The following is a 10563-nucleotide window of genomic DNA, read 5'->3' on the forward strand; positions in this document are numbered from 1 at the left end:
TTTTCATTTTATCACGTCATATTTTTAGACAAAAATGTTAATGTCTTTAATTATTGTTATTACTTGTTCACTTTCGAAATTAGTAAAGATTAAATTGTTTTGGTTTTTTGATGGATACTATTACCAAAAAACTTTATTTTCCATTAACTTTTTGGGTAAACCACACCCAATGTCACTAAATTATTAGTAACTTTACATTTTAAACATTTAACTCAACTTTAAAAAGTTACAAAATGGTTACTAAACTATTCAGAAGATTCCATTTAAGTCACCTAGCTATTAAAATCGTTGTTGTATAGTCTTCTCTGTTCATACTGCCTACACCAATAGAAAGTTCTCCTTTCCCTTATATTCTACAGTTCAAACTTTTTTTCATGAAACAACTTCGAACATAACTAATCTACAAACCAAAATCCAAACAGCTTTATTCTCCGGTTTCCAACACTGATCATCAGATCGACTTAGATCTAAGATATGTTCTTTTACTCGTCGATTGATACTGATCCATCATATCGATCATTGAATCGTTACTCAGAGCTCACTAACCAGACTTTTAAAAGGAACATAACAACCCAGTTGACTTAAAAAAAGCTTTTGAATAGTTAAGTGACTTAAATATAATCTTTTGAATAGTTTAGTGATAATTTTGTAACTTTTTGAAGTTAAATGACTAAAAAGTAAACTTACTAACAGTTTAGTGACCTTGTATGTAGTTTACCCAAAGTTGTTTTAGGTTAATATAAAAAATTCCAGCATATAATATGGATCTGATTTGGACAAAGCCCATTAAAAAGCTCCAAATTCAAAACCCAAAATATATAAGCCCAATAGAAAATTGTCGGGTCACCCGATAAATTAAACCCGAATTCTCCTTACCCCGCACCCCTTTTTAATCACTGCAAAAATTCTCGAAGCTCAACGAGCTCAACGAGAGTGAAAAGTTCCTCGTCTCTCATCCCGGTCCCAAGGCAACAAACAAACAACAAGACAGTGAAAAAGAAAAGGTAGTAAAATGAAAATTTTGTAAATTCGTCGAAGAAGAAGAAGAAGAAAATGAGCATAGTGCCGAAGGAGACGATCGAAGTGATAGCTCAAAGCATAGGCATAAACAATTTGTCAGATGATGCTGCTCTTTCTCTTGCTCCCGATGTTGAGTATCGCATGCGCGAGATCATGCAGGTTCTTGATTTTTCCTTTTTACAAAAAGTTCATGTTAAAGTAGGTTCTATTTCTTAATTCTTCGGGTTTTTTTTTGTTGGTCTAATTATTTACGATTCTGGAGGGGTTAGGGTTTTTGAATCTCACTAGGTGGTGATTTATGCTGCCGTACTTTGTTTTCCTTTTAAAATATAAGGAATTTCATGATTTTATTAAATCGAGGAGATTAAACAGTGTTTGACTATGAATTTTTTATTTTTATTTTTGTGAAATTTCAGGAGGCGATTAAATGTATGCGTCACTCAAGGAGGACTATATTGACAACAGATGATGTTGATGGTGCACTTAACTTAAGAAATGTTGAGGTTATTTGGCATCAATGCAACTTCATGTTTCCCTTTTAGTTTGTGTATATGCTAATCATAATTTCATTGTTTGTATTTGTGCTGCCTGAGCATGTGTTTTTTGTGTAATACTAATTCCGCGTTCATGATACTTGCAAGCATTTGCATTTGGTTATTGTTAGTGTTGGAACTAAGAAATGACGTGTCTTGTTGGGGGATAATGTTTTCTCCAATTTGAATATTCTAACTTTAAAAACCTGATGTACCCTTTTTAGTCTGGAATGTTGTTGATGCTATGGTGCACTCTTATAATATTTCTGTTGGAAAGATGCTATAAGGGGATTTTAGCTTGTATTCCATAGCTGCATGTTAGTGGGCCTAGCTTGAAGCATAAATAGCTAGCGAAAGAGTTTTGTTCGATTAGGTTACATGATCTCAATATTGATTGAGAATATAATGATTTGCATATATGATGGTGAATAAAACATGTTTCTGATGTATTTTAGGTTCTTCTTTTTTCCCTCTTACTTCAGAAAATTTACTTTTCATTTAATCCCACTCTTGGTTTGTTTTGTTGCCTCAGCCTGTATATGGCTTTACATCTGGAGGTCCTTTGCAGTTCAAAAGGGCTATTGGGCATAGGGATTTGTTTTACGTTGATGATAGGGATGTGGATTTGAAAGATGTAAGAAATCAGAAGCTACATTAGTTGCACTTTGAGCTAAAATTGGTTTTGGCGCTTGCTGAAGTTCCCCTTTTTTGTGTCCCCCCACCCCCAACATGTAGGTTATTGAAGCTCCTTTACCAAAAGCACCGCTTGATACTGGAGTTGTTTGTCACTGGCTTGCTATTGAAGGAGTACAACCTGCTATTCCAGAAAATGCACCTGTGGGAGGTTTGTCTAAATTTAGAGGCGTTAGCAGTAGTTACTGATCACAAATTTAATCTGGATCTCTTGGAATCTTGGTTTGTCAGCATAGACCATTCAAAATTCGTGCATTTTTCCCATATGTGCATTATTTAGTCATCTTCATCTAAAACTTCTTTGAAAATTTTCTCAGGACCAGTAGAATACAGGGTACTAGCCACATACAGGAGCTAATACTTTGTTTGATATGTTTTATCTGTAGCAATTGCTGCTCCTTCTAATGGCACTACTTACGAACAAAAGGAGGAGCTCCCGGTTGACATTAAATTACCTGTTAAGCATGTTCTATCTAGGGAGCTTCAGGTATATAGTTTACAATTGGTGTTATATATTATATATTTTTAATATTTTTGTTTGTTTATTTGGCTTATATTCTTTCTACTGTAGCTCTATTTTGATAAGATCACGGAGCTAACTTTGAGAAAGTCTGATTCAACACTGTTTAAAGAAGCATTAGTGAGTTTGGCTACAGATTCAGGACTTCATCCATTAGTTCCTTATTTCACTTACTTTATATCTGATGAGGTAATAATTTTTGGATTTCAAACAATAGTATCCATTTTGATGAACAAGAACATTTATACATTTGCTGCTAATTTTGTTTGTTCTTTTCTGAAACAATATCAGGTTTCTCGTGGTTTAAATGATTACTCGCTTCTATTTGCTTTAATGCGTGTTGTTTGGAGTCTTCTCCAAAATCCTCACATCCACATAGAACCTTATGTAAGTTAATCTTTATCCTATTGGATTTATGTATTGGCAGTAAATATGTTTATCAAGGATTTAAAATTGATTATCTCTTTCTAACTCAACTGAACAAATACCAATTTCAACCTACTGGTTTGCCAAGCAAATCATTCTCTTCTTTTAGTTCTATGGAGTTCTATCTGTCTTGGATTTCAATTCTAAACTAAGAAGGAGCATTCTTTTTCCTCTTGTCTTGCCAGCTGCACCAATTGATGCCATCTGTAGTGACCTGCCTTGTTTCTAAAAAATTAGGGAACAGGATTGCTGACAATCACTGGGAACTTAGAGATTTTACAGCAAAGTTAGTTGCTTCTATATGCAAAAGGTAAAACTTTTAATGTTTTTCCTGTTTTGCGTTTAAGAGAATGTCTTGAGTTGGACTTTTTTCCCCTTGACCTCCAGTCATTTTTCCATAGCTATTACTGTGGCAAAACTTTTCTCTAGCAATATGGGAGCAATATTATGTAGACTAACTATGATTTCATTGATTGTGTCTGCTAAGGTTTGGGAGGGTGGTAATCAATGAATTTCGTTATTTCTGATCTATTGACACAACTCTGCCCCTGAGATTGGGTCACCCAAAAACCTTTTAGTTTGGTGCAAGAAAAACTCCTTATGCTATAACTTCTGAATGTGATCCTCTTAATAATTTTTCTGGGCTTTTATATATGTCAATGAACTGTAAATTAGATGTAACTAAACCTCAGATGATCTAACTGATATGGTGATCGCTGCTGTCAACTTCCATACGGACACTCTCCATTTATTTTTCTTCCTATTTTATTTTTTTGGTCAATCTTACACCAGGAATTTAGGTTTTACAAATTGTTGCAGATTTGGCCATGTTTATAACACTCTTCAGACGCGTCTTACAAAAACTTTGCTCAATGCACTTCTGGACCCAAAACGGGCATTGACCCAACACTATGGTGCAGTTCAAGGGTTGGCTGCCTTAGGACCAAATGTGGTATATCCTCTTTCATTTCCTCTTGGTGCACGTTAATTTACTTTTTGCAAAGGGATACATCTCTCTGCAAACATGTATGCTACTTTTTATGCAAAGCTTCTATTCTCGTCTTTCAACTCCTTTAGTAGATTTGTCAAGATTTACTTTCAAGCATTTCTCTCTGAGTGGTGAACATTTTTTGCTATTCTAGTAATTTTATTCATCTTACTCCACAAGTAGGTCCGTCTCCTTATTCTACCAAATCTTGAGCCATACCTTCGACTCCTTGAACCAGAGTTGTTACTAGAGAAGCAAAAGAATGAGATGAAGAGATATGAAGCTTGGCGGATTTATGGTGTCTTGCTGGTGAGTATTGTTCTTGTTTAGGTCTTCATATTGAACACTGAAATTTTGACACAAGCATGCTCTTGCCAGCGTGCGGCGGGTCAAAGCATATTTGAGCGCCTCAAGATTTTTCCACCTTTACCATCAACTCCAGCCCATGCTATCTGGAAGTCGAAAGAAAAAGTTGTTACTGCAGCGCCAAGTAAGATCACCTTTTTGCTAATATGCTCCTATTTATAGATGTTTAACCCTCCAAAGTTGTGTGAATTCAAGTTTCTAATTAAGGATTGCACAAATGATGCATGGTAAAAATTAAATAGGATTAGGGGAAAAGAGGTGCCCTAAGCAGGGACATACCCAAGATTTTAGGGTCAAAGGGAGCAAATATGATGAAAAAAAATTTAGCATGGGGCAAAGATTTGAATTTCTAAAATTTTGGTGATGTTTTATAATAAACCTAAAAGAATTAAATACGAAGCATTTCTCCTGTTGGTGTCATGGATAAGTTATTCACATTTAGTAACCCTAAGCTAACACTTTTAAGCATGCAATTTAGAAACGCCTGATGCCCAGTGTTTTATCCCATTTTTGGAGTTTCAGCTCTAAATAACATTCTTGCTTCCTGTTAAATGTTCAAGATAAGCGCAAGGCGAGCACAGAGCCTATGGAACACGAACCAGCCTTGAAGAAAATAGCAACTGATGGCCCCACCACGGTTTCAGCCAACTCCTCACCATCTCCCATGCAAGTTGAAACGGTGACAACACTTGCTTCACCAGGTAAATACGAAACAGGCCAGCCGTCATCATCTGAAAAGATGCCCAATAGAGTTGGAAAAGACGGTAAAGTATTGAAGAAATCAGCCATCCTTAATCAAATTTGGAAGGATGACTTGAATTCTGGACGTACATTGGTAACGGTGTTCGAACTGTTTGGTGAAAGCATTCTATCCTTCATTCCGTCTCCTGAGATGTCTTTGTTTATATAACATGTTGTAGAATAGCTTGTTTCTTATCGTTATCGGCGTTAGAAAATATCAAACTGCGTTCATCTGAATCATTAAACTAAATCTTTGCAATTTCATTGCCGATTTCATTCGATTTATTTGGTAGCCATGGTTCGTTCAAGAAGCTCCCTTCTTCGAAGGCCATTGATTTTAATTGAACAGGTAACAATCCCATTGACAGTTTAATTGTATTTTCAAATGGTCTAATTATAAATCTCACCCCTTTGCTTTAGGATAATTGAGAAGTTAATCCTTTTATTTAAATTTGTTAAAATTTAATCATCGAATACTGAGAGGTTAGTTTAATTTTCAGTAAACACATTTACAAGAATTGCTGATTTTTGCTAAAAATAAATTTCATATAAATTGTTTAACTGTTGGTTTTTGCTTGTTCTTTGCATATAAGCTATTGAATTGTTAATTTTTGCTAATTTTGTACGTAAGGCTTAATTGTGTTACCTGGTTGTACAAAAATTCAGTTTTCATACATTAAAGAGATTAATTTAATTATTTTAACAGGAATGGGGATTAAATTAAAGAGATAATTTCTCAACTTTATCATAGATCTATTTCTAATCATGATCATAATTGATTAATTATATAAAGGTAAACAGAGCATAAAAGGCAACCAACTGCGTGCAATTGTTGCCTAACATTTTATCCTGGTTTTTAATTTAAACTAATTATAATTAGAGACTTAGAATCTAAAACTAAAAAATTTTCGTAGTCTGTCGCCATGCCAGATCAAATATATACAGGAGATTCACTTGGTAAATATAAAAGTGAACTTTATATACATAAACTTTTCCATATTTCTTCCTTTTGATTATAAATATTAAAATTTGAGTACACAAAAAAACTTGGTAAAAGGATTTTTTCAGTTTCTAAATTAATTCTCTAAAAAATTGGAGTAATTTAATTTCTGTTAATTTTAAAAGTAAGCAATTAATGACAATTAATGTTTTATTTCAATTATACATAATTTTTATTGGAATAATAGCAAATTTAACCTTCGATATTTATATATTTTGTTATTTTGGTCTTAATTTAAAAAATTTAATAAATTCAATCTCAACAATTACATATTTACGTAAATTTTGGGGGATAGATTTGTTAGGATCAAATTGATAAGTAAATTTTGAAGGTTAAATTTGTTATTATACCAATTAAAATCATGTACACTTGATGGAAAACATTAATGTTGTGACTAATTGTTCTTAGTTATTTATTTTCGAAATTGATATGGATTAAATTGCTCTAATTATTTTGAGGGGACAAATTTATTTAATTTTGAAATTGAGAAAGATAAGAGAGATCTTTATATAAAAAATGTTTAATTATTTATTTGATGTAAAGAATAAATTATATTTTATATCTTATATAATAAATATACTGAATCAATTTAAATTTTTAGACTAATCCAATTATTTTTTACTAAAAATCGATTGGTTCATTTATTAAAGTAATGACAAAATACAAGAGAGAGAGCTGTTACAAAATCTGAGAGTAAGCTTAGATAACAGAGAAATATAAAGCAAAAACAGAGTCAAAAAGAAAAGTAAAAGTAAACTCATCCTCCGGAGAAATGTGCCATTTGATCTCTCTCAAACCAGTCTCAACCGATAATCCTTTTTCAATCTAACCATAATTTTATCTTGAAAGAACAGAAGCCAAAAAAAGTAAACTGGAGAAGCACCATTGTCGATAGCAAATATCCCCAAAACCAATTATATGAATATATTTATAAAATATTAATTATGAAAAATATTACCAAAGTATACAAAATTAGTATTATTTTTTAAATATATTAAAGTATGCTCCATTTCCATTTTATAATTCAATTGATTTTTTTTTCTCTTTGAAGTTTTTTTCTAGAAACTTAAACAGGACGTGATTAATTATGAGGTGTGGTTATTACTTATTTCGTTCTTTAACTATATGGTTGGGGGTTTGATTCTTTTTATAAGAATTAAGCATATTTCATAACTAAATTGTTAACATTTTTGGAGAGCACTTGCAACGAGAGAATTAAAAATAATTTTTTAAATCAAAATGATAATCGAATCGATCAGGTCATCGGTTCAACAAGTTCGATTAAAAAATTATTAAAAATTCAATAATAATAAAATTAAAAGTTTAATTGAATCAGTTTTTTTATCTAATTCAATCAAAATGTACTGATTCCTAAATTAATTAATTCAAAACCTTTCATCGAATTGATATCTTAATCAATTTTCAATCAAACTGATTTAATCTAATTCAAGGAACATTGAAAATTAATTAGGACGGTGATAGAAAAAACCCTTTAATTGTTAATAAGTTTGCCAGTTGGCGGTAGCTTGAGGGAGAGATCAGATCACTGGCCTACGGCACCATGGATCGAGAGATAAGCTCTGAAAGAAAACCACCAACTCACTGACTGAATATAAGTCTCACTGAAACAACATTTAATGCTTCAACCACCATTATTAATACCTCTGTACATCTTCATCCTCTCAAATCCATGCAAAAACGCCCTTGCCTGTTACAAAATCAATGGCCATTTTGGCTGTAGGTGATTTAAATTGTGAATACTAATAGATATTTTATCTCTAACACACAAGTTACCACTTGCCCACTGCTATTTAAGTCCACGACTGTGATCTGACATCATACTTAATGTTTCGTTTTGGTAAAAGGATCTCTCCATCCCTCACAATTTTAAAATTGAGTAAATTGATCTCTTTAAAAAAAATTAAAGTAATGAAATTTTTGTCAATTTTAAAAGTGAGTAGCTAAGGATAATCAATCACCACGTTAATGTTTTCCATCAAATATTGTAAATGATTTGGCTAGATAATAATAAATTTAGTCCTCAAAATTTACATATTTAGCCAATTTGGTCCTGATTTAATAAATTTATTTCGCAACATTTATGTAAATGTGTAAATATTGATGTTGATTTTTTAGAATTAAGGCCAAAATGACAAAATATGTAACCATCAAAGGTTAAATTTGTTACTATACCAATCAAATTTATGTACAATTACTGAAAGACATTAATATCTTAATTAATTGTTCATTTTCGAAATTGAAAGAAACTAAATTACTCTAATATTTTTAAAAAGGACTAATTTGATTAAATTTGAAATTGAAAGAAGTAAATCAAAATCAGAGACAAAATTCTTAAGTACATTGAATTTATCATCATTCAACTCGGGCCACGAAATAGTTAATATGATTGAAGTTTCTAACAGCCAACGACTTGGTGTTCCTATATATAGAGAAAGATAAAGGAGTGTTGTAGTTCATCATCATCATCCTCTTCCAGTTCCTTGCTCTTATAGCTGCATTTGTTCTTCTCATCTCTTCGGAGGTGGCTGCCACTCGAAGCTCCTTGGAAAATAACAATGATAAGCTCAGCCAAATACGTCCGAACTCATCGAAATTTTTTTTTTTTTTTTTGTGAAAGGTTAAAAAATTAATTTTACTTTTACGGATAACAAATTCGAGAATATTTCAATTAATCATATACTTAGCATATAGCACATAATTTAAGTGATTCAAATTCGGCTCTGAATACTAACACATGCACCTAATGCGTCTAAAAGTTGAATTTAATTTTTAAAGCAATTTTATAAATTTAGATTCCAACTTTATAAAACCGGATCCTAATAAAATAAATATCATTAGTGAAAAGAGTGAGTTGGGCCTTTAGGGTTAAGATTCATCATTAAATGCTTAAAAGTAAAATAAGTGTTTGGGCCAAAAATAAAAACCGAAGGGGCTTAAGTGTAGTTTCACTCTAATATATTTATATCTTTATATGTTAAAGTGTTTAAATGATCAAATTATTATAAATTAAACTAATCAAAATATTAAAATGTTTAATCATGAATCAAATTAATGTTTTTTAAAACTTAACTTGGGTTAATTCTGATGGGTTTTGATTTAACCATATTTAACATTTGCTTCTTGGATCCATTCTGTTGGACTTATTTATATTTTTTATTATTTGGTTAATTAGCACTAATGTTGGAAATTTCAAAAATCTTTTAACAGCTCCCTAACTGGACTAATTTTGATGATCGGCGACATAACCAAATTAATTCATTTTCATCACTTAACTCAATTATGCATTATATAAAAGATAAAAATATATAATAATGCAGATATTAATTAATGAATCTTTTATTGTGTTGGTAAGATTTTGAGTGTAAGTTAAAATATTTAAGAGGATTATATCAAATTAGTCAATTTATTATTAGATTGATCAATTTACTTTTTATATTGTTAAAAAGAATCGATTAAGTTAAAATTGTAACAAAGTTAACATTTACTATATAAAAATGTTTCGAAAGTGAATTTTTTTCAATTACAGTTCAATTCAATACAAAAGATTTCATTTACAACATCATGAAAACTTTAAAAATATTAACTATATTCCAATTTAAATGATGAATTTTATTTAACAAAATAGTAAATGATATTTTTTAAACGTTAACTATATTTCAATTTAACCTTATTTGATTCTTTTTAATAGTGCAAAGATTAAATTAATCCACTTAATAATAGAGAAATTAATTTAATTAGGTCCATGTAAACGAAAGACCTCTTAAACCATAAACTATGTGTGGGCTCTATTCAAAAGTATTCTATCTTAAATCTTACCACATGTTAGCATGATTTATGTTTTATGATGATTAATTTTTATTATAGTAATTCGAATATATAATTACACTTGTATCTTTTTAGAGTGAACATTAAAATATATATTAAAATATTTTTATTTAACGAAGTTTTCATTCTGAAAAAGAAAAAGATAAATTTTATTTAATAAAAAATGGTACCCATTGATTTTGAAACTGTATATGAATATTTGATTATTTTTTAAAAAGGGAAATTATTTGGTATATTGCTTGTAGAGTTTTTAGTTTTCATAAGTAACGCCAGAGGGTTGATAAGTGTTTTATAGGAGTGTAGTAAAATATTAAAAAATAAATATTGAAAAAAAAAAGACTGCATATTAATTTTCTAAGACTACTTATGGAATAAAAAAAAGTATACTGTAAGTTTATTAAATATTCACCCTTTTAAAAATGTATTTTTT

At 30.7% G+C, this 10563-nt stretch overlaps 1 protein-coding gene across 1 annotated transcript; it reads left to right on the forward strand.

Annotated features, from left to right (window-relative positions):
* Positions 1-851: 851 nt before the first annotated feature.
* Positions 852-5572, forward strand: LOC121219393 (transcription initiation factor TFIID subunit 6). The gene is made up of 12 exons (XM_041097475.1): positions 852-1179; positions 1437-1523; positions 2086-2187; positions 2289-2397; positions 2633-2733; positions 2818-2955; positions 3058-3153; positions 3378-3502; positions 4012-4144; positions 4364-4489; positions 4559-4670; positions 5107-5572. The coding sequence occupies exons 1-12, from the start codon at positions 1054-1056 to the stop codon at positions 5454-5456; spliced, it is 1605 nt and encodes a 534-aa protein (XP_040953409.1). The 5' UTR covers positions 852-1053; the 3' UTR covers positions 5457-5572.
* Positions 5573-10563: the final 4991 nt, after the last annotated feature.

The sequence above is a fragment of the Gossypium hirsutum genome, chromosome D07, assembly GCF_007990345.1.
Source record: "Gossypium hirsutum isolate 1008001.06 chromosome D07, Gossypium_hirsutum_v2.1, whole genome shotgun sequence".
In the NCBI taxonomy this organism is placed as follows: domain Eukaryota; kingdom Viridiplantae; phylum Streptophyta; class Magnoliopsida; order Malvales; family Malvaceae; genus Gossypium; species Gossypium hirsutum.